We start from the raw sequence: 24,335 nt of genomic DNA on the forward strand, positions 1-24,335 counted from the left end.
ACTCCCACGATCGACGGTGGATCGCGATGGATCGCGGTGGGTCGTGGTTCATCGCGATGATATTTAAATCATTCATCGATATGTAGAAATTGTTATTACTGCTGACATTTACAGGTTTAATTATATTCACATTACGACGATTCACAATTGTAAATTCACTCACAATTCTACGTAAATCACTCAGTTGAATGAAATGAATATAGTTAGAGGGCTGTGGTAGTTATTATTGATGTTATAACGGACACAGATGCCGTGATCGAATGACAAAATGAAAGTCATTGTTGATATCCATCGGCTAACGACCAACACTTACTAAGTACACAGATGTTGAAGTGTACTGAGTGCACACACAATGTCTGCTTCAGGATTGATCATTTAAAACACTCTAAAATCTGCAATGATTTCAATTAATCTGAATCTGTTTCAGGGGCCAATTCCACAGTCGAGACTTAACATTCCAAAAAATGGTTTTTTATTTAAAGACTGGTCTTCATTGGTCTTGACAATAGAACTAGGACTGTCTGTGAAGCGATGACTATGGAACCAGTCAATGAGTTGTGGTTTCCTCGAGAGATTGATATTATATTCATATCGTCATTTTGTTGTCCATCTATCAGTACAGATGAGTAGAATCATGATATTTGACTGAATTGCTCTCGAGCAGTTCCAGCTCTTCACACCGTCGCCCGCGTTACTCAGCCATTTCATCTTCCACAAACACATCTGCTTATTAACTCAATCAGGCATTCAGTTAGCTGCCGTCTCTTCGTGACTTTTTTATTATTGACTTATAGTCATCCGCCCCCATCGACTATAGATACATCGCCCGAATAACTGGATCACGTTCCAAATCCGTGAACTAGAACCAACAGATTAATGGATGTTATGAGTTGAAGCCACCCTGTAATCCACTGTTTATTTGTAGATCATTGAATCGATGAAATCCTTCCCAGATCAGTCACAACACTCGTCGCGTCTATCTATCTCGAGTTCTTAATATTCTCAGAAATTGTGAACAGTTAAAATAGAGAAAAAACCAATGTTTTTATCATTATATTTATAGATCTATAGCAATCTAATTACGGTTAAACTCACTGCTGAAGTCAATGTAGTTGTGATGGCCATTTTGTTGATGACGTATACAAATAACGACTTATGCCTTGTGAATTGGAAATAAAAATTAAGAACATAGAGATGACTTTCAAATAGAGACTATTTAAGTGATGTGACGAGTTGATAAAAAACAATGACGACCGAAGCAAATTTAACGTGTCATTTTATTCCAGCACTAATTTTCAGTTTTTTTCTTCAAAATTTCGATGCGGTTTTGTCTAAAACAAATATTCAACAGTTATCGCTCTCATTAGCGCGTTCTCTAATTACTCGGGTTATGTGTCCTCCGGGAGCGAAACGCTGCGAAACTAATTTAAATATATGATTTTAATGACTGTTACACTTATTTGAATTTTAAATCGATGGTTTTTCATGATAATATAAAACACACTCGAATAACAACGCTCGTATAAAAACGTCTCGTATCTGATGATTATAAAAGTTATCGTCGTATGATTTTTACAGCCTGAAAATTTATTACTCGCGAGTAAAGCGAAAGGTGCAGCAGTTAAATTAGCTGATTTTGGTTTAGCAATAGAAGTACAAGGCGACCAGCAGGCATGGTTCGGTAAGTCGTCATTATTACACTGATTTCTATCCTCTGATCTAGATATTGTATCTATATATTTGTTTGTTTGATTGTAGGGTTCGCTGGTACCCCGGGTTATCTATCTCCAGAAGTTCTAAGGAGAGACCCGTATGGAAAACCTGTAGATATATGGGCTTGCGGTGAGTTATTCATATCGCGGTGTTCGATCTCGTTTAATCATGTATTACCCCCTACCCCCATTCTAAAGAACACAGACCTGACCGCGAATATTATTTGTGAGAAATTACTACTTTTTCTAAAGAGCTCAAATACTCCTGGAGATATCAAAATACTCGAAAAAAAATCAGAATAATTACTAGTTCATTTTCTATTAAACTACTATTTTCTCTGTCAATTTACACTCATTTTTGGTGGCAACTGCTACAATTAGAGATATCAGATGTGTCTGATCTGAGAGTTACCAATCACCGTGTAATCTGTGATATATATTTATTTCAATGATAGGTGTGATTCTATACATCCTGTTAGTTGGATATCCACCGTTCTGGGATGAAGATCAACATAGGCTGTATGCACAAATAAAGGCCGGTGCATATGATGTAAGTTGGACTCTCGATTTGAAACGTGCAAATTATTTCCGTGAGAATTTTGTTAATATCGATGTAAATTGTTCCTGTTTGCAGTACCCTTCACCGGAATGGGACACAGTGACCCCTGAAGCCAAAAATCTTATCAATAGTATGCTTACCACAAACCCAGCCAAACGTATCACAGCCGCAGAAGCCCTCAAACATCCGTGGATATGCGTAAGTTCATGATATCTGAAACTGTAGTTTATTGAAATGCTCAGGTCAGGTGTATTGAGAAAGAAATTTGGTTTGAATTTTTCCTGAAAATCTTCTTGGAATACGAGAGATTTCAATATTGCATTTTCCCTCCCTTTTTTTTTGAATCTGGATAAATCAAACATCAATAGTTGGTCTATAAAACCTGAAGAGTTCAGTAAATGATCAGGATATCAAATCATTAGATTGGATCGACTGAACAGCTACAACGCTAGTAGCAGTAACTTAGGTTACGTGTAGAGGGCAGCACCTGCTGATCAGTCTCATAATCCATATGTCAAATACATGAATTATTTGTGTAAATATCATCCATGTTTGTCGTAATGAAAATCAAACCCCACCCTACCCTTATACAGTGAAATAAAACCATACCCTACCCTTATACAATGAAATAAAACCATACCCTACCCTTATACAGTGAAATAAAACCATACCCTACCCTTATACAATGAAATAAAACCATACCCTACCCTTATACAGTGAAATAAAACCATACCCTACCCTTATACAATGAAATAAAACCATACCCTACCCTTATACAGTGAAATAAAACCATACCCTTCCCTTATACAGTGAAATAAAACCATACCCTACCCTTATACAGTGAAATAAAACCATACCCTACCCTTATACAGTGAAATAAAACCATACCCTACCCTTATACAGTGAAATAAGACCATACCCTACCCTTATACAGTGAAATAAAACCATACCCTACCCTTATACAGTGAAATAAAACCATACCCTACCCTTATACAGTGAAATAAAACCATACCCTATCCTTATACAGTGAAATAAAACCATACCCTACCCTTATACAGTGAAATAAAACCATACCCTACCCTTATACAGTGAAATAAAACCATACCCTACCTTTATACAGTGAAATAAGACTCTACCCTTTCTCTAGTCAATGAAAGTAGACACAACCTTATCCCTATCCTCTGTTATCAGACCCCCACCCTACCTTTAATCTCTGTAATCAGACCCCCACCCCACCCTACCTCTTATCTCTGTAAGAAGACCCAACCCTACCTCTACCAAAAGTTAGTGAAGTTATTAACGATTCTAATTTATTTCTACTGTCATCATATGAAACCCGAGTATGAATCCATCTGTGATATTGATATCGATGAATGAAATGATTTCATCTGGAAGGATTTTTATAGAACCCTTGTTATCCGACTCAGCTACATTTGGGCTCAATAGATTTTCCGTATCAGTGATGTAGGAGTCATAGACCGCTTAATACTTCCATTATCTACTATTGATTCTATTGATGTTTGGTTCACTTAGTATGAGCTCTAATGGGAATTGTAATTTTTTTCTAAATAGGTCAGCTAGTTTAAAACCAACCGGCTTTGAACATTAATGGCTGATTTTTGTAGGTCAGTCGTGAAGCCCTGGGAACGTCTTTTATAAGGTTGTCTTTCTCGAGGGGTAAAAAGTCTTAGGTCCTGGCAACGACATTAATCTTGTCTTTTATAATTCTCAAAAGTTCGAAAGTTGTTTATATTCAAAACTTAATTTCGAACAATAATGTCTCTTGACTATTGAGTTATAAGTCAGGATTGATAATTCATGTCTGACCTACTTGTCTTGTACTAGTATTTGATTATAGCCCGGGTCTCGACAGTCTCAGACGTTTGATACAACATGTATCGTATCGTATCTTCTCGTGTCCCTCTTCTCGCTAATCAGGTCTTTTTAGACCTTTGCCTGCAAAAGTGTTATACTGCAACTTTAGTTGGTGCACAGTTTCATAAACTGTTACCGGTAATTTGACTATCCGCACACCTTCTGTTCATATATTTACCGGTTTTTAGATTTATCTTAATTCTTTGCGTTCAAATACATTAGAATATGAAGATAATGATTTTGTATTTTGTTTCGTTTTTAGCAACGGGAACGTGTGGCATCAGTTGTACATAGGCAGGAAACAGTTGACTGTTTGAAGAAATTCAACGCGCGCAGAAAATTAAAGGTAAGCATTTAAACACAGTTCCTTATTATCTACAACGTTCGATTGACAATAACGTACGTTTTAGACCTTCAACTTACAACAAGCACTGATAATATGTTTTTATTTGTTTCCATTTCAACAAAATGTTTTATCAAAACTAAATCAGTTTTATGTGAAAAGGGGTAGAGGAATTTTGGTTGGTGGATCCATACTCCCAAATAATTCCAGTAATAGACTTGAAAATGTCATGCAGTAGAATTCCGATGAAAGCTTCTGGTAAAACTACTACTGGATCGCATGGTATCAACACTGTGAACCTTCAGCTAATAAAGTCACGATTCCCCTGTGACAACTCTTAACACAGTCAGTTATCAGTTTGACATGTTACTCTTTGTGAACTGGTGGTAACTCTGGTAGAAGTGTTTGATCTTTACCTGTACAAAACCTGTCAACTCAATTAGTCACTGACTAACAACACAGGCACAGATAGTACATAAATACAAGAATACATTAGTCATGGTTGGTCCTAACAGGGAAGTGTGATCACTTCCTTGGACCTAATTATACAATCCTAATTGTCCAGTTCAGGAAGAAGCTGATTACAATTACAGGGTTATAAGAACTAGTGGTTGAAATAAGAAGAGTTGAATCCTGTTTACAGGGTTCATTTATACTGTATAAAGCAATCGGATTTACTGTGATGAAGTAATTCAATGTTAGAGTTGACTATGAGTTAGAATCAGTTAATTTTCGATGAGATAAGTCTAAAATCATAATTGTGAGTTAACTCTTGAGTTAAGATACCTTCATTTTCAATGAGTGAACTCTTTAAACAATTCATTTTGATGAGTTAACTCTGAAAACAGTTCATTTTCGATGAGTAAACTCTGAGGTCAAATCTGAACTCAATCTGTGAAATTGAGTCTTGTACTTTTAAGATTGAAGTGTGTGTATGTCGTCATCTTCTCGCTTCGTGTCCTCAGCTGTGTTTTCAAAGAATTATCAAACAACATTACTAAACCCCTCACCCTACCCCCCTCACCCTACCCCCTCATGTCTGTGTGATGTTCACAGCGCTGATAATGATTGATAGGATTTATGTCTGAGAAATCTTCCACAGATCCGGCGTGTGTCCAACTGGAATTGTCTGCGATATTGTTTGTTTATGTTCGCCAGTCGAACTGAACACTGCTTCCCTGCGAATTAATCTCGTAAATTGGATATTGATCGATAAAATCTCTCTTCACTGACACAGAATCGATATCATTCATGAAAATCAACACCGATTAAGTATCAATTTAGCGGGATGCATGACGAGAGAGAGAGAGAGAGCGCGATGCAGTCGTAGTCGCCGTCGTTCGCGCTGATTTTGTCTGTAACTGCGACGGAAATCGGCGACAAAAGATAGCATGAAATCGGAGAAGGATTGAAGTTGCACCTGATTCAATGATTGACGTTTCTATTCACATCGAGTATGAATGGATTATTATGAGATTGTGCTGGTGACGTCTTTACCTGCTGACGTCTGACGTCTGTTCCTACCTGTTTTTTTCTCCGTCGTCACTAGCCAACTCCAAGAGCTGCCTGCGTTTCAGTATCTATGAACGCTCACTTTATTGAATCCTTACATTCTCTGAAAACCTCATTAACTCATTCAATCGTCCAAACTATGATTCGAGATAAAGACAACCTACTGATCGGTTCTGGATGAAATTCAGCGATTGTAAAAGTAGTTTTGGTTACAGAGATTATGGATGTCACGTTTATTGTCCACATACGTCATACAGACTACTATTTGAGAGTAGAGAAGTTTCTACTCTAATTACTACCAAAATATTGAAATACTCTCAATAACAGAACAATTTCTAGTTCATTTTCAATTAAACTACTATATTTCATATCAAATTATTCCCATATTTTGGTGAAAACTACTACAGACATCAGGTAGTCAGTTGTTCATATTAGACTTCAAAGTAGTCATCGATTGTGATTTATAACTTCAGTTAGCCACGTGACGATCAATTTGATGCGTTGTGACCTCGCATAAATAAGGTCTATATCTGTTTGCGAAGAATCCATCGTACTAAAACTGTTGTAGGATGTTGGTGTAGCTGTATCGGATATGCATCGGAATGCAGCAGTGTAAAAGGAAGGAACTGGTTGAATAGTTTTACTGTGGTTCGGACTCATTGTGTAGTTTAGTCATGCGTTCTCCTATTCTTTGATACTCATAGATGAATTGACTGCAATAAATCTAGTATTCATTGCTGTTGAATTGAGGAACTACTTCACTACTGGTTTTATGATCTAGTAGTGACTCTCTCCTCTCTCTCTCTCTTGAGACCGATGTCAATGCCTTTTAGATATGTATTGCCATCGACATGTTGGTGGTAGCTACTTTCATATTGTGTTGCCCAGTAATGAGACGTTTCATCGATGAGAGACTTGATGTGGCCCGGATAAAAGACAACATCGCATTAGTAACCGCATGATTCCTGTCGGGGTTTCAAATAGCGGCAATTTGCCGAATTCTTCATTAATCTACGTAAAGTCGTCCAGTGGCGCACGAGTCGTTTCAATCCATCTTCTGCTGTCGGAAAAAATACTGTTCAACGGGGAACGTGTTAGAACTCACGGGATGAAAATAGAGAGAGAAAGTCATTAGTCATTTATCTAGCTGTATGTTTATTCATGAATTTTTTCCAGAGACTGATGTACCAGAGGTACTCATGTACAGCCCATGTCGTAGGAGCATCCCTTGATGTTCTAGCAGCCCTTGACGTAGGAGCATCCCCTGATGTTTAGAAGCTCTTGGCGTAGGAGCATCCCCTGATGTTTAGAAGCTCTTGGCGTAGGAGCATCCCCTGATGTTTAGAAGCTCTTGGCGTAGGAGCATCCCGTGACATTCTAGCAGCCCTTGTCGTAGGAGCATCCTGTGATGTTCTAGCAGCCCTTGACGTAGGAGCATCTCGTGACATTCTAGCAGCCCTATACGTAGGAGCGTCCGTGATGTTCTAGCAGTCCTTGGCGTAGGAGCATCCCCTGATGTCCCAGCTATAATCATAATGCAAAATGATAATAGTTGCTTGCACACATACTCTGATCTTTCACACATAAGCTTATCTTTCCATGAGTTGGCAGCCATGATGTCTTAAGATTGTCCAGGGATGAAACCATTCAAACTGTCGCTGGTAAAATGTTCCAAAGTTTGGGGCTGGAAACAGACGAGGCCGGATCACCATGGCATTGATAGTACACAAGAAGAAGAAAGTACTGGTCTACCTTATTAAGGGGATAAAACTCTATGCACTAATCATAAATATATTGAGTAGTTGAATGTTAAATGAGCTGACTGATTGACTCATACATACATATTACATTATAAGACTAATTTCTAGCGTTGTTCATCGATTGAGCTTCAGTTGAAACGTGATATGATGATTCGTCTATAATTTCTATCTATGCCTGGATATGGTTTTATATTCTACACAATCCTTCCGGCTTCTGCAGGAATTCAATCCTATGTATTAATATGCAGTTTTTGGTATGTTGTGTGCGTTGCGCGCGAAGACCCTGCTCGTTGTGCCGGTATCAAAGCTGGAATTTCTTTCACTTCGTCGATTCATTCCTGGGTAATTTATTCCTCGAAGCCGGTTTAAAGTGAAAATGATAGAGACAGCGTCAGTTTGCTGCCCGAGGCTCCGTCTCTGTCTCTTGTCTCTTTGATGGTGATATTGCAGGATTTCGTACCCTGTGGAGCGTTTATACGACGCAATTTTTTTTCTGATTTAGTTTTCTGTCTCTGGCTGTCAGTATTCTGTTTAACCGCTGCGTCGAAGAATATTTATTACAGTTCCCTATTATGATACGATCTTCGATAAACTCATAAAGTAAATGATAAATGTCTTGGAGTTTTTTAAACACATGAGATAAAATCCCACCCTTAGAATGAAGAACCAGAGTCCGAATAGTTTCATCGAGCTGGTAGTTCATTCAACATTTTCAACTTTATCCTGATAGTCATCTTCTGGAATACTTTTTCCATCCTTAGCACAGAATTTTATATCATCATCAAAACAAACTCAGAGTGTTTCATCACTGGTTGTTTTCTATGATACGTTTCTGAAAAAGATGGCTGAATTCCATCTATACATGACATCACTATGACTCAAATCGATTTATATCGTTTGTTTGTAGACATTTTAATGATGTCATCTGATGATTTAAGGAGGCGGCCATCTTTTCTCAAAGGCCTTACATATTAGATAAATCTGATTGAATTATCTAGGCACTAATTGTATGATAATTGATGCATTGTCATTAGACTAGTACATGAAATACGGTAACGAAAATAATGAATTTGATAAAACATCGGTGCATGTATTGAACAACTTGTTGTAAACGCCTTGCCCTTTAGCTACTAGTCAGGTATTCGATGACATTGAAAAATACAGCGACATCACAATGACAATGTGATTTACGTGTATATGAACTACAGTCACGTTAATTCGGCACATGAGTAGCCTTTGTTCGCAATTATGCGTGAAGTTTCTACTCAAACGCCGCGCAAACAACGGCAACAATGATGACGTCGTCGTCGACGGTAACGATGATGATGATGATGATGACATCAGCGGTAGTGATACGTATGAATGTGTCGCCACGAGTAGTATCTCTCCTACTAGTCCTACGTCTGGTGTGGTAAGACTGTTTTAAGATGCTGTTAGTTCTACTTTCCGTAGTGTTAATGCCTTTAGGGGCTATCACTGTGCGATCACTGTGATCAGTTTTCTCGTTTTTACACCTTTCACTTAAACTTTACTTCAATCACTTTTAATTCATCACAAACAGCTTCATTATTTGTAAACACCTGATCAATAGTATATATCTTGATGGAAGTTTGAGGGGGCTGTGATTATCTTATTGTAGTCTCTGACGTAATATAAGCCACGATCAAAGATACTGTGGCAGTTGAGGATTCCTGCCCTGGTAATCAATGATCCACCAGGTGTGCTAGTAGTTCGATGCCAGTTTTCTGAGCTGCTAGATACTGAATGCCTAGTATATCTTTCAGATGCTTTTTATGATTTTTATTTACATTCAGGAGCCTCAAATATAAAGTTGATTTGTATCTATCGGCCTTATGTTAGCTGCTTTAATTCAGATATAGATGTTCTGGACCCGGTTCCACAGTTGTGAGTGAGAAATAACTGTGAATTAAGATGAGTTGATTTTCAATGTTAAAACTCTACTGTAAAATTTAACGGCGGAACTGTGGAACTGGGTCCTGGATACCATAATTCAACAATATCTAGGATATTGGAGTCGGTTCCACCTGTAGATCGGTAAAATCTGCATGCTCACGACTCAAACAGCCACAAGATGGAAATGGAAATAAAATTACCGAGTAAATATGTTGATTGATTGATTGATTGGTTGAGTACATTTCAACCACTCCTCTAATGTGACCAGTATTTACTATAGTTTGAGAGGGAGAGAGGCAGAGGTAGAGAGGTAGAGGTTGAGAGGGAGAGAGGTAGAGTTGTCTAGCGACACTGAGGCTAGACTCAATCACTCCCTGCGTTCACCTAGCAGCAGCAGCAGCAGCAGCAGCAGCAGCAGCAGCAGCAGCAGCAGCAGCAGCATTTCAGCTGCAGTAGCATCAAATCAATGGATGCCGTGTTGTGAATGGTTGTAGTAGATATGATCACTGCTGCTATTGAGGATTATCCAACAGTTCATTAGTTTTTTGATCTGGTGGATGCCGGTATTTTTATTGCTCTTATCAATTTCAAATTGTTAGTGAACTGTTATCGTTGACTGTATGATCCGCTCACAGATCGGCTGCATGTTCCGTATATAGAATATTGGATGTATTCGATTATTATACAGGAATACATGAACAGTTTTACACGTTTGCTATGACGCAATTCATGATTCGATTTAAAAGTAAATATAAACGTACGCAATGAGGATTTGATATTATAATTGATATTATACGATCAATCGATACAATGACTTTAAGTTTATTCGTGCGTTAGATGGAGTTAAGGCAGAGATATGATGGACCAATTCAAGGCCCAAATGGTAAGCGAATGTCACTCACTAATTGGGTGTCTCTGAGATCAGAGTTATAGAATGAATGTCTGAGCACACTCATATTCAGTAACTATTCAATCAATGTGTTCTATCATAGAATAGAAAAAGTTCTAGTTTAAAGTTCTAGTAAACGTAATAGGAACGAATCCATTAAGTACGGGTCACCCTTAAGAAATGCAGTTTCTGCAGTCATCATGGCGCTGTCTATATATGTCTTATTTACCCTAATGGCCATTAATATGTTTGGTCATCGTGTATACAGTGTGTATCAGTGTCCTGATAGACTGATTTACTACTCTCAGCAGCGGATGATAATCATGATGCCTATCACTGAGTCATATTTATAACCGATGTCCACAAGCATGAAATCAGTTTTCAGAGTAGTCAAGTTCTATTAGTTCAACAGTCTATTAGACGTATTTAGCAATCAACTCGGTTCATAGTTTCTAGGTACCTAACAGAGGAGGATGAAGAGAAGGAGGAAGAGGAGAAGGAGAAAGAGAAGGAGGACTGTGTTGTAGAATCGATTATGGCCGGCGTAAAATCAATATGGTCATCATTAATAACTTGCGTAACACGTTGCGTTGAAGGCGTCTATAGATGTGAGACATTCTACTGTCCACACCAGCTGTTTAATGAGCTCCACGCACATTGCGACGAAATACCACAACTGGCTGAGTGTGTACGAGCTATGATGTGGAATCTGCGACATATAATGTGGAATCAGCCTGGTGTATTATGGGATCAGCCCCGTGTGATGTGCGATCAGCCCTGTATGATATGGAATCAGCCCTGTGGGTTTTTGCTGACTACCCCAGTTTCGTGAGCCCCTTATGTATGCGTCCCTGCTGTTTGACATTGATAAGTCTTCAGTCCTCCTCATGATGACCCTTCTGAACCTTTCACTGATTCAAAACCACTAATGATTGTATATGTTAATAGTTTCACACTGAGAGGCTGTTCATTCTCGTGAAGTTTATAATTCTTATCATTTATACAGTTAAATTCCACCTCATCATTTTCATTGTTTTCATCATCTACGTTCAAACATCAGTCAGTCTCAAACTGTTTACCGATGGAATTTCATTTCCGGGACATTCGTTGAAATTGTTGATTATCTCGGGCGGTGAGATGAGATTCGATTCAAATGACGTGAAGTGAATTTCTGAATATTCCACCATTAAACGTTGATGAATAAAATGGTTTCGTCGTTCACAAAATCTTTCATTCATTGAAATTTGAAAGTTGTTGAAAAGTATTCAGACATTGAAAATGAATTTTGAATGCGAGAGTAGAACGTGCACTTGTTGAGAAGTTATGTTTCGTGGATGTGGTTTTGAATTACATGGTTCTTACAGATCTGGGAAAAGTCAGTGAATTTGAATGTTTGGTGTCTTGTTGTTCTTGCCTTTGACGAGTGTCACGAGGAACCTCTTGATAAGAAGCACTGAGGATATCTTATGATTGAATCAAGTTATATAAGGTTGAGGGTCATGGAAAATCAGAGAAATATGAGAGGATTTTTGATTGCAAGATCTGTAAGAAGCCCGGAGACAGTTGCGCGGTCATGGCTAAGATTTAACACCAGTCTAAGACCAGTTCTTTAGCCACTCATACAACTTCAGACCAGTCTGAAGATTTAAGACCACTTTTGGACTTAAGTCGCGACTGCGGACCCTGGATTTCATCTGAATAAATCGATATTTCCGATATGTTGAAGTGTTGTAGTTCCGATAAAATATTCAGTAATGGTAGTATAATAATGGTGTATGTGCTTGTCTTGTGTTCATCTCTTCATCCATTCATTCACACACTTTAATTCATTTCTATCCTCATTCGAGTCGATGCTGTCTCTTTCTTCCAGAGATTCTTGATGTTTTTGCCGCCTGCACCAAATAGTGCATTAATTATTTTCCCTTTTTTCCCGACCATGATTGCAGTATTTATAAAGCATATATGAAAAACCAAACAACGGAAATCCACATTCCACTTTCTATCATTAGGTCATGGCTTCCACAGTGGAATTTACTGACAGCTTTTACTATTTATTGTAGGGTCATTTAGCCTATGTCAAGGTATCTCTCGCTTTTGAAGCGCTTATACTTTTTCATGTGAAACTGGTCTTTTGTCTTGTTTCTATTTATAGCATGAGATCAAAGTCAGGTTCCAGACTCTGATTTTATATAATTTAAAACTGTTACCTATTCTTGTACTTTGATGGTTGATGTTGCTGGCGCCCACACATCCATCATTCACTACTTGTATTTCATTTCGCTCAACGTCTTCAATAATTACTGCTGTTGTTTATGAAAATCTTTTATTTATTCGACTTTACTTTGATATTGATTTGAAAACTGAGCATCGTCAAAAATGGCCGTGATATCGCGCGTCAAAGTCGAATGATTTTACTTTGAAGTTTGTAAACACTATAGCCATTGCTGTGTTTGTGTTGCGATGAAAATCTAGAGAAATATGGACAAATAAAGTGCAAAATGTCTCCTTGGAGCTAGATGACTTTAAGGATAGTCGAAACGGTGAATGAACTACTAGCTATAGGAAAAAATTAGGGACTCTTGATGTTACCTCCAGTTCTGTATAGAACTAATCAATCCCAATCTCGTGGAGTCTGAAGATGTCTACCCCTGAATCAGGTCATCTCTAGCCGTGTAGATATATTATATTTAATATCTATTTAGTTAATGAGACGCATTAATACAGCAATTGTTCTACTTGGCTACGTTTTATTGCCTGTAATTATCTAACAGACATATTGCTGCTGCTGCTGCTCCTGCTGCTGCACAGCCACCCACAACATTCATCTCAGATTCAATGGTTTTTTTATGACAGTAACTGCTCAGATAAGAAATAGTTGCCTTCTGGACATAGCTTCCAACCACGAATTGGATAGACTGAATTTTGACATGTAGTCATCGTCTGGTTCATTTTCTAATAATTGACGTTTTAAGTCGAGGAAAATAACCTCTGAATAGGACAGAGGAGCGAGAGATAGAGAGGGGAGAGACAGGAGAGAGGGGAGAGAGAGGAGAGGGGAGAGAGAGAGGAGAGGGGAGAGTGGAGAGGGGAGAGGAGAGAGAGGGGAGAGGAGAGAGATGGCTTGTTACTGACAGACTCAAAGCAATAATACTTGCCATCATAAACATCGGTTTCTATTTAATGAATGAGGTACCTTTCACTAATACAGTGTCATCACATATACAGACTTGAATAAACCAGTCACAAGCCACGACATCGGTGTAACTGTAAATAAGAGTTTTATTATGATTTTATGATACTACGTTATGGAAGGGGATGAAGACTCTGATGATGCTGCAATCTTACGTTCGAAGACAAGACCTATAAATTGAGTGTAAATTCCTGATGTAACGTGGACGGTGGCATGGGGCTGTCTACCGATAATTCATGAATCTAATTTCGAAGCCTGTTTGTCGGGATTATGTGCATGGAATATGATTATTACGGCTATAAGAGATATATCATGTCCTCGCTGATGTTCTACTGGTCACACGGACGAGCGTTTAACATAGCTGTCATACGCAGACAACCTCAAATCAGTGGCACGAATATTACACGACAAATCTAATACAAACTATTAGATTTTCTCTGAATTTCCGTAGCTTTTTTTACAAATTGACACGTGCTTCAGTTTGATTCTGATATCTCAAGTCTCTTGGTTTTTGCTGTTTTATTCATCAGTTTTCCCGGCATCTGTTTATACCACCTCTAGACCCAATGAGTTAGGGTTGGTAAAAATTATTACCCTAGGGTTGGCCTGGTAAATAAACATGGTATTCTTAGGTTTGGCCTGGTCAATAAACGTGATAACCCTAGGTTTGGCCTGGTCAATAAACATGGTATTCTTAGGTTTGGCCTGGTCAATAAACGTGATAACCCTAGGTTTGGCCTGGTCAATAAACATGGTATTCTTAGGTTTGGCCTGGTCAATAAACATGGTATTCCTAGGTTTGGCCTGGTCAATAAACATGGTATTCCTAGGTTTGGCCTGGTCAATAAACATGGTATTCCTAGGTTTTGCCTGGTCAATAAACATGGTATTCCTAGGTTTGGCCTGGTTATTGTGTAATCAGGTCATCCGCTCTAGTCCAATCACAGGCCAAGGTCAGTCACCCAAGCAAAGGCGAAGGTGTGGCCTGTTTGTTTACCTACTTTAAACCAATCACAATCCTACTAGTGGTCAGTTTGTTTATTTGCTATGACCATAGATGGAAGAAGTCATTTTTTTGTTGTATAAGTTGGTTGGAAAGATAATTTAGAGTAATGAACATTACTCAGGCTTCATGAATTGAAAATGTTGTTAGTTTGAAGTTGGTTTCAGCTATTCTTAAGTCAAATAAAATCAGTTTCAGCTATTTTTCTCTGAATAGGAAAAAAGCCACACGGTATAACTGAGAACTAATGTGTGGGCAATGATTGTATCTGATGAACTGTCTTCAGTTAATTGAACTGTCTTCTAAGCTGTTAGTTCCAGCAATTGGATGCATCCTTCTTTGACAGCAAATGTGTTAAACTTATGGACTCTTGAGGCTAACTTTACCGCAGACACTTTTTAAAATGGGAAATCCTGTTCATGCAAGTCACAGAATCTGCTCAGGTCTAAGACAAGCGTTCGCGACATTTTCATTAATTTTATTCATTTATCATTTTCTCTGCAAAAAATTCGCATTTGTGTTCCAGAAATTTTTTCAAGGTCTTTGGAGAAAGTTTTTCTAGTCAACATTTACTATTGATACGTCTTGAAATGTGGCCCTCTCACACTGCGGTTATATTGTTAGCATTTCTGATTTCAACGATAAGATAATGAAAAACAAACAACAAGATATGAATACAATTTTTCATTCTGTGTATGTCTATGCGTTCGTTCATTCGCCCGTGAGCTCATTTGAAAATAACAGAAATCAGGTTGAAATCATAAATCATCAACAGTTAATTCAGAATTTAAGTGGATTCAAAATGTCAAATTAGGGATATAAACGATAACAACCTGTGTAATTATATATTTTAATTTGTCGTTATATTTTATAACAAAAGAATCGTGAATCATAGATATTTTCGAGTGGATATAATTATCAAATGATAACCACATAAAGAGTCACTTGTCTGCAACAGATTTATGACAAATACTTGTTTCATGACATTCTTGTTTTTTCTTTTATTCTAGGGGGCTATATTAACGACTATGATAGCTACACGCAATTTCTCAAGTAAGTTTTTAAATCTCTCTGATGCTAATATTTATATTTAAACCAAAAATTCATATAGTCTTTATGAATTTAAACTCATAAACTGTCGATCCAGGTTTGAAGTCAAGGTTCTCACCGATGTCTTGAATAGGAAAAAGACATGATTTTTCACGGGTTGTGTTAAGATTCGAAAGACTTTTTTCAGGTTGATTTCATATTCGATCGTATGATAGAAGAACTTTGTAAAGCAGATTTTCCAAATTTATTATTTTTGAATGAATTTTGAACAATATTGCATCGAATACTTATAATAATGAGTTTGGTGGTCCGGAATTGATATAAGATTTTCTGAGTGACATTTTGTAATAAAGATTATGAAAAAATAGTAAGGTGAATGGTTTGGCAAAAAATGAATAGTGTGATGAATTTTACCCGAATTAGAATTCTATTTTGGGACTTTTTCAATGAAAATATTGCTTATAAAAACCATAAAAAAGTGTTGATTTTTTGTATGATTATGTGTATTCTCGGTAAACCATTTCTCTGATTGACCACACCCAGCCTGACCCGACTGATTGTCTATCTGTCTCTTTTTCCTATGATTTTAAAGATAATCGAGCGTACAATATGAGATGTTCGGATGAGAAAGTTAGGGTGGCTCCATAAATGTTTCGTTCATCAGAGTTTTTATTTAATCTTTATTAATTGTTTGGATTTACTGGATAAAATATAAAATATTTACTGAAGAATTCCGTGTTTGTCGTGTATGGATCTAAGGAAAGAATAAGAAAAAAAACTATGGTGCAAAGGTTGTTTTACAAGATGATTGAATCTAAATAATTTTTCTGCTATTCGGGCGGACGTTTTATCTGTAAACTGATGTTGTTTTTTTGGCATTATTAGTTGTTTAGATGTGCTTGTGCTATATGGTGTTACACACTGACAACTTGACACCCCCTCTCTCTCTCTCACCCCCTCTCCTCTCTCTCTCTCACCCCCTCTCCTCTCTCTCTCTCTCTCTCTACACACATAGTACTAGTCTCAGATAGCTCCACTCACGTGCACCATCAGAGTCCATGTATCTATCATGTAGTGCCTTTTAGTCATTTAGAAATCATTGAAATAGTCTTAGAAATACAGAATTTCAACTAACTGTTCAAACTGATCTGATACATGCAGAGCCCTTATTTCATTCAAATGCAAATATTTGCGAGATTGAAAATAAAATGGTCACTAATTAGATTAAACCAACAGAATATTCATCAGTCACTGCTGTTATTGTATGTAAATAATGCTTACTAGTTGTAGATCTCAACTCACACTAGTGTTCAACAGAATATATCGAAAATCAGTGATCATAGTCATAGTAACACTGATCAAACTTAATCATTCTCCTCCATCTATCACACATCATCTTACACTTGACACCTGTTTTACCCGAGTTGTATGTTTTGAGGTGACCCTGGGAGGGGGGAGGGGGTTGTAGAGTTGTCAGATATAGATGTGCACACACACACACACATGCACCTGTGACGTATATAAAAACTATAGCTTCACTTCAAACTGTCAATGCACCAACTACTCATACACTACAATCACTATATACCCCTTATAGTCACGAGGATTGGTGAATTTTTTCATCAGAAAATAATACATGGTACAACTACAACTGTATCAAATATAAACAGTATCGATTGAATTCGTCATTGCTTCATAAGATTTGTATTTTTGTAGCATTAGTTATTTGCTACGTTTCCCCTGGTATGAAGTCAAATGACATTTATTTGGAAATAATGTTTCAAAGATTCTATCTGAGTAAATGATTGAAATTTAAAAGATTCATCTAAAAAATATGATTTTAAACATTCATATGGGTTTAAACAATGGTTTATTCATCATAATCCCCGCCAAATGTACTGATAAAATGGTAGACAATGTTTGATAATTTCTCGACTTATTTCTCGGAAAACTAAGTAGTCAGTACTTTTATGCCTGTCAATAAGTGAGGAGATTCTGAATAGCTGAATCTATCTATCTTGCACTGGTCATTAGGTGTCTGCTAAAACGTGCAGCTATTATGAAGCATGCAAATCTTCTATCTAATTGTATATGAGATATATACTATGTTGTGATTTGACTATTTCGTTTTTGACACTTTAGTAAGCAAAGGTGACAAAAGTAAGTTATCTACGATAATATCATAACCCCATTATCTATCATTCTAACCAGCACTGACTGTTAGTTCAAACCATACTTTCTGTAATTACTGCATCGTAAATCAGTTCCACACATAAAATTCAGCATGCTAGAAATTATTATTTCGTTTTCTGCATATTTTGAAACTTTTCCATATTTCAAAGATCGGACTTTGTCATTTCGATCTATCTCTTTACGGATGTTTCATTTCTTTCTTATTAAAATTGGAATTTTCACTCTTTGAAATCAATGCTAATAGAATGTGAACGTCGTCACTGTCTCAAAGTGCGTTCTCAATCACTCTAAATCTCATCATTCTCGACAATCACGAATCAGCCATTTTGCTGTCATATTAAAACGTATAATGTCGAAATACAATTTTTAAGCATCGATAAATTCGATTTTAAAACAAAATAAATAGAAAAACAGCTCAACGGACGAAAGAATGTTACGAAAGTCTGGTTAGAATTGATGATTATTAATCTGCCTATTGGTTGCAATCTTCTAGCTGGTCTATTAGATAATGTAGTGATGATGTTTTTTCCGTGTCAAGTTTTTCGTGTTAATGTGTTGCTTTAGGAGCTGCCAGTTCCAACGCCGGAATTCAAAACGATACTAGTAGCGCCACCACAACCACCTCGGGCGCTGCGTCTACCACCGGCGCGACTGTTGCTACAGCGACTGCGCCTGTGGCGACAGTAACTACGGCTAGCCCGGTGGCGACCCTCGCTGGTAAACTTCCATTCTCGAGCGTAATCAGTAGTTTAACAGGTAAATCAGGTTCAATGCATGGTTTTCATCGAATCACGCTTAAAATCCGTTTCAATGCGTTTAATTTAACTCCTTATTCCGCAACGAACTTTTAATAACACGCGTTATTTGACTGGAAGTAGAAACCCGTTCGTAAAACCAACTCCGATTGGCCCGTTTCGAAATATTACTAGCTAAGCCGACCAATAGGAACGGAGATAACGAAATGAAGTTAATACCGAATGTATTTTGGTCCTATAGCCGATTTGGAACTGGTCCTAGATCTTACTTCCGGGCAAAATCATTCTCATTTCTTCAATTTCTACAAATATTTCCTTATAAACAATATCGATAACTAATTACTAGTTTATCTGCATGTTCTATATTTTATAGCCCCAGCCCTACGCAGCGAACAGTTTTAAAAAGCATTTTTCTACATCGAGTGCGGTTGAATTGCCATCCTAAAGCAACACCTTTAACAAACATATCTTCAGCAGCAGGATTCTCTGTCGAGTCTTATTGCATGCTATTCATTCAATAACCAAATCTGTTCGTGTCTGAATATCAGCAACACCTCGTGTATAAGATGTATCTCGATTGGTGGATGGACTTCAATTGCTGTAATTGTTGTAATCGTCATGTGTACCCCTTCTGCTGCCCTCCTCAGCTGTCCATCCTCCTCCTCGTTGGCTGATCCCTACAGAAATGTACCGTATTAGTGGATTAAGTTTTTTCATTACATAATAATTAATCATCTCGCGAAACAACCTTCGAGCTGTGGATTAAAAACTATTAACATTTTATGAAACAAAGATTCGATGTTTTTCCTGGTTTCCAGCGTGCACCCGAAGCTGTACGGTTGCCATCTTGTTTTTTACGTAACTGCACCAGCAGCGATCTTAATTCAGAGCGCAATTATATTTAAATTCAATGTTAGACTCTTTATACATGTAGATGCATGATATGCGTTCATCATGTTTTAAAGCGTATTTATAACGCGCGCAAGTTTGTTTCATTCTATTCTTAATCGTGTCGAATCGATTGTTCAAATTCTTTGATAAAATCATCTATCCGTATAGAATATCGTTCTAGAAGGTTCAAAAATTGGTGTTAATCGTTGTCATTACCGTGGTGATGTCTTATAATTAATAATTATGAATAATTGTGCATGGATTTTTTACAGGGAAGATATTTTTGCCAATTTCCCCCCTGAGCTGCTTTGCATACGATATGAGAACTGATGAATACGAATATGATATCGATGTTGTGTTATTTGATGTTGATGTTGTTGTTGCTACTAAACCGGTTTATTTTTGATTTCAGGCTTTTCGATAAAAATGTTTTGTCCGTTTTCCTGTACTGACAGCAATGCATCATTTTGTTTTTCCAAAAACTATTAACTAAATGGATTGGGTGGGGTGGTTTAGGGAGGTTTGTCCATACACTACTCAACGCGTGAGAGATACCCCTGATTGGATAGCCTAGCATTCTTTGTGATAAGCCAGGAATTATAGGGATCTGACTGGAAAGGGTTAATTTATGTATATTAATAAAAACCTTTATATCACGTGGCTAATGTGGAAACTAATGTTTTCAGTTTCTATCTATCTGTTGTCTATACATGAAGCGTGTATCTGTAGTTTAATGTACGGTAGATCATTGAAAACTAAATAAGCTTCAGTTGTTCGGTTGTTGATGATAAATCCTGATTTATTTAACGATGGATCGAGATCTCGTTGTAATGCAGTTTTATGCCCGACTCGCGGTAAAATTCCATCGCATCTTCGCATTTTATTAATTGAATTATGTTCACGTTGAAAAACCCATCAGTTTTATTGATATAAGACTTTATATGAAAATCCGACCATACAAACGAGAAATGAGTCTGAAATGTTTCCTCGCGCCGATATTTTTTTCTTTGTTTCGACTATATTCTAATAGTCATCTTTAACTGTAGCCCTGACAATGACTGCCGTTATTCAAATTAAGTCAAAACGTTGAATATATAATATAAGCTGAAGGGAACATTTCATACTCGTCTTTCTTGTCGTAACTTTAATATTAGAAATCCTGCATTCGGAAAGAGAAAGTTTTCCTTCTGTTTCAACTATGTCCTCATATTAGATTTTGTAATGAAAATCGATGTAAATTTTTCTACAGGTCGCAGTTTGGTAACGAAGAAGAACGAAGGAATAAAAGAATCAACTGATAGTAGCACAACTATTGAAGATGATGATACCAAAGGTATGAATTCTAACTACATTCTATCTCTTTGTTTCTCTGTGTGTATTTTCTGTATCTGTTTGTCATGGTGAAAGTCGTCATACTGCTGCTGGTAACTCACAAACTCTCAGAATGTATAGTTCCATGGACGCCGGTTAAAACACTTCAACAACACTTAGCAGTAATTTTGTTAGCAATTTTCACTCTGTTAACCGTTACGAACTACTACTAAACCCTTCGAAAGGACGTTACATTGTTGAGAGTTTATTAGATGTTTTAGTCTTGTGACTTGTGAGATTCTGCTCATAAAATGATATTCTGTATAAGCTGCGATCACTGAGCAATTTCAAACGCATTCGATCGGACAGTTAATAACTAGATCAAAATGCTATTTACGTCACTGACATATTGCGACATTACGGTGATATTTGGAATGAGTTTTGATCTGTACTGAAATTGATGTTAGACGCATCAATTATATTAAATCAATGCGTGATCGCAACTTAATGATGATAATTTCATAAAGGGTTTTATTCATATCTGTCGACTTTCATCGCTTAATTCACTATCTGGCTGTCATCAATGCGATATTAATAAACTGATGGCGCTGTAATTTAAGTGATGTTGACAGATATGAATAATCGAGTATAACAGGTATAGATGTATGTATGTATGTCTGGTGGATATGAGTGTGTTTTTCATTTTCTCTTTAATCAGGAGGTCGTTGACGCTGTAACAGCACCACGTACATCGCAGTCCTTATAAAACCGAAGCGAAGGTCGATGACCTTACACAACTGCTTCGAATGTGGTAGAGTCCATACACAACCTCCCTGGAGGTCGCAAGAGCCCCTACGCAACTACCTCGGAGGTCGTAGAGTGTGTGTACAACCTCCTTGGAGATCAGAGATCTTACGTTACCCCTCTGGTTTGATACATCGTAAAAAGCATTAATATCTACTTATGTTTTCTTTATTTCAGTTTAATGAAGTGATTTGTTTTAGATAGGTTTGACGTCACCGGGCGTGCGTGTATATACTCACTCTCAAACACACTCATATTTTCTTTTCTTCTCTAGACGATGAGACAACTAGAACAACGCTGATTCATCGTAGAATTTTATACAATTGTTTTAGTTTTGATTGAGAGCGAATGAGAGCGAGAAAGAATAATGAAATTGATTTTTAGGGTTAAGCTCAATTCAAATCTTTCTATATTCTCCATTTGAGAAATTAAAATTATCAAAAACATACGAATGAAGTTTAAAACTGAAATTGCACCGCCCACATTGAATTGAGCTTGGCCCGTCCTGTTACAAAACATATATATATATATATATATATATATATATATATATATATATATATATATATATATATATATTTATATATATATATATATATATATATATATATATATATATATATATATATATATATATATATATATATATATATATATATATATATATATATATATATATATATATATATATATATATATATATATATATATATATATATATATATATATATATATATATATATATATATATATATATATATATATATATATATATATATATATATATATATATATATATATATATATATATATATATATATATATATATATATATATATATATATATATATATATATATATATATATATATATATATATATATATATATATATATATATATATATATATATATATATATATATATATATATATATATATATATATATATATATATATATATATATATATATATATATATATATATATATATATATGAATATTTTTATATACACATGTTCTATCAGTTAAACACAGTATTTACTATTCATTCCCCTATTCCATGAATAATTTCAGAAAAGCCTAAAAGAACCCTAAGCTACCAGTCCAGCATTAAAGGTTTGCTATAAATCCAACCTCTAAAACATGTTAGAGATGGTTTACTTGGTGTTATTCATTATCATTTATTATTATTATTATTATTATTATTATTATTATTATCATTATCATTATTATTATCATTATTATCTGATTTTGATGATAACTGCGATTTTTCCTGTTATCTCGACTATAGCTTAGTCCAGTATTTCATCACCGAAGTTTCTCTCTCTTAAAACTATATATTATGATTATCTATTCGTTGATCTTTTACGTTTTTAATTTCGGAAAAACACGTGTTCGGTCGACGAAATTCACGATTTTATTTTCGTTTTCTAAAAAGTTCGCTCCCTGAACGTCGAAATTTTAATATTTCTCTCAATTTTTATATACGTATCACGACACAATTTGATACACACAGTTAGAAAGTTCACGGAATCTATCATTTCGGACAGCTCTCTAAAACTCACACACAGTAGATTCAATAAGGAAGTGGTCCAGGCTGTTTTTTAACCCGTCGTAACCAAAGACAATTCCAACGAAGAATTTTCATCGATGATGTATAAATTCCATCCGCGCTTCGTTCTTATCACCATGGCGATTGATGATGATATATATATATATATATTGTATTTTAAATCCCTGCAGATGATTAAATGCTCAACCAGTATATTTTAATCCACTTTAGTATAACAGGAGATGATGGTGGGAATGTTGTGTTGTATGGGGCTGGGGTAGAAATGACCTGGTATGTTATTGTTGTTAGGGTAGGAGGACTGATGCTGTACTAGTGTTCAATGTAACTCAGTTGCTCAAAAGATAACCGGGCGGATAAATACCATAGTTACGATGGCAACTTATAATTGTCACTATGTCAACTATCCAGTGGTTATCTCGAACCAGTTCCAAGCAACTGCAGCCCCAATGTATTATGTATTATATCCCAATCAACTACGCCAACTACACATTATTTTTGATGTAACTAAACATGACTGAGATGATTACGTTAATTAATAATTGTGTTTATTCTCAGTGAAGTCGATGAAAAGTCCAATTCTTCACAAACTGAAAGGTAAAAGATTTTCGTGCTAATTTCGGGCAATAGAGGTCTACGTAAGTGTACACTACCCTGAATATCCCTCCAGATAGAATACAAACCCAAATCTCGTTCTGTGTGGTTCATATGACCGGTAACATTAGCGTACTACCAGCAAAAATTTGAATGTTATTTCGATACGTTGGTTATGACGATGAAGAAAAGAAATGGGGCTTTAAAGTTTAAAAGTAGAGGTTAGAGATATTCGTGGTCTATCATAGTCTGGTCTGGTGGCTGTGGGTTCATATCCTGTCGCTTTTGTAAAATATTTCTTGCTTTTCTACCTCAACCGTTTTCAACCTTAGCCCTAGTTAGGTTTTGTTGAAATATATCGAGCTAAGTTCTCTCAAGGTTTCAACAAATTTTCGATGATTATTTTCGAC

General features: G+C 36.3%; 1 protein-coding gene across 6 annotated transcripts in view; it reads left to right on the top strand.

Moving 5' to 3' along the window:
• LOC141903549 (calcium/calmodulin-dependent protein kinase type II delta chain-like) overlaps positions 1 to 24,335 on the top strand; it is a 57,404-nt gene that overhangs the window by 22,829 nt on the left and 10,240 nt on the right. For 2 of the 6 annotated variants that reach the window (XM_074791708.1, XM_074791710.1), the window contains exons 7-14: positions 1,579 to 1,681; positions 1,759 to 1,842; positions 2,168 to 2,262; positions 2,347 to 2,469; positions 4,409 to 4,492; positions 15,768 to 15,810; positions 17,950 to 17,967; positions 20,896 to 20,979. In XM_074791708.1, coding sequence (XP_074647809.1) covers positions 1,579 to 1,681; positions 1,759 to 1,842; positions 2,168 to 2,262; positions 2,347 to 2,469; positions 4,409 to 4,492; positions 15,768 to 15,810; positions 17,950 to 17,967; positions 20,896 to 20,979 — 634 coding nt within the window. Of the gene's footprint in view, positions 1 to 1,578; positions 1,682 to 1,758; positions 1,843 to 2,167; positions 2,263 to 2,346; positions 2,470 to 4,408; positions 4,493 to 15,767; positions 15,811 to 17,949; positions 17,968 to 20,895; positions 20,980 to 22,835; positions 22,878 to 24,335 lie in introns of all 6 variants that reach the window. The other 4 variants (XM_074791709.1, XM_074791712.1, XM_074791706.1 and 1 more) reach the window with 3 other exon arrangements.

Source organism: Tubulanus polymorphus, chromosome 4, assembly GCF_964204645.1.
Source record: "Tubulanus polymorphus chromosome 4, tnTubPoly1.2, whole genome shotgun sequence".
Lineage (NCBI taxonomy): Eukaryota > Metazoa > Nemertea > Palaeonemertea > Tubulaniformes > Tubulanidae > Tubulanus > Tubulanus polymorphus.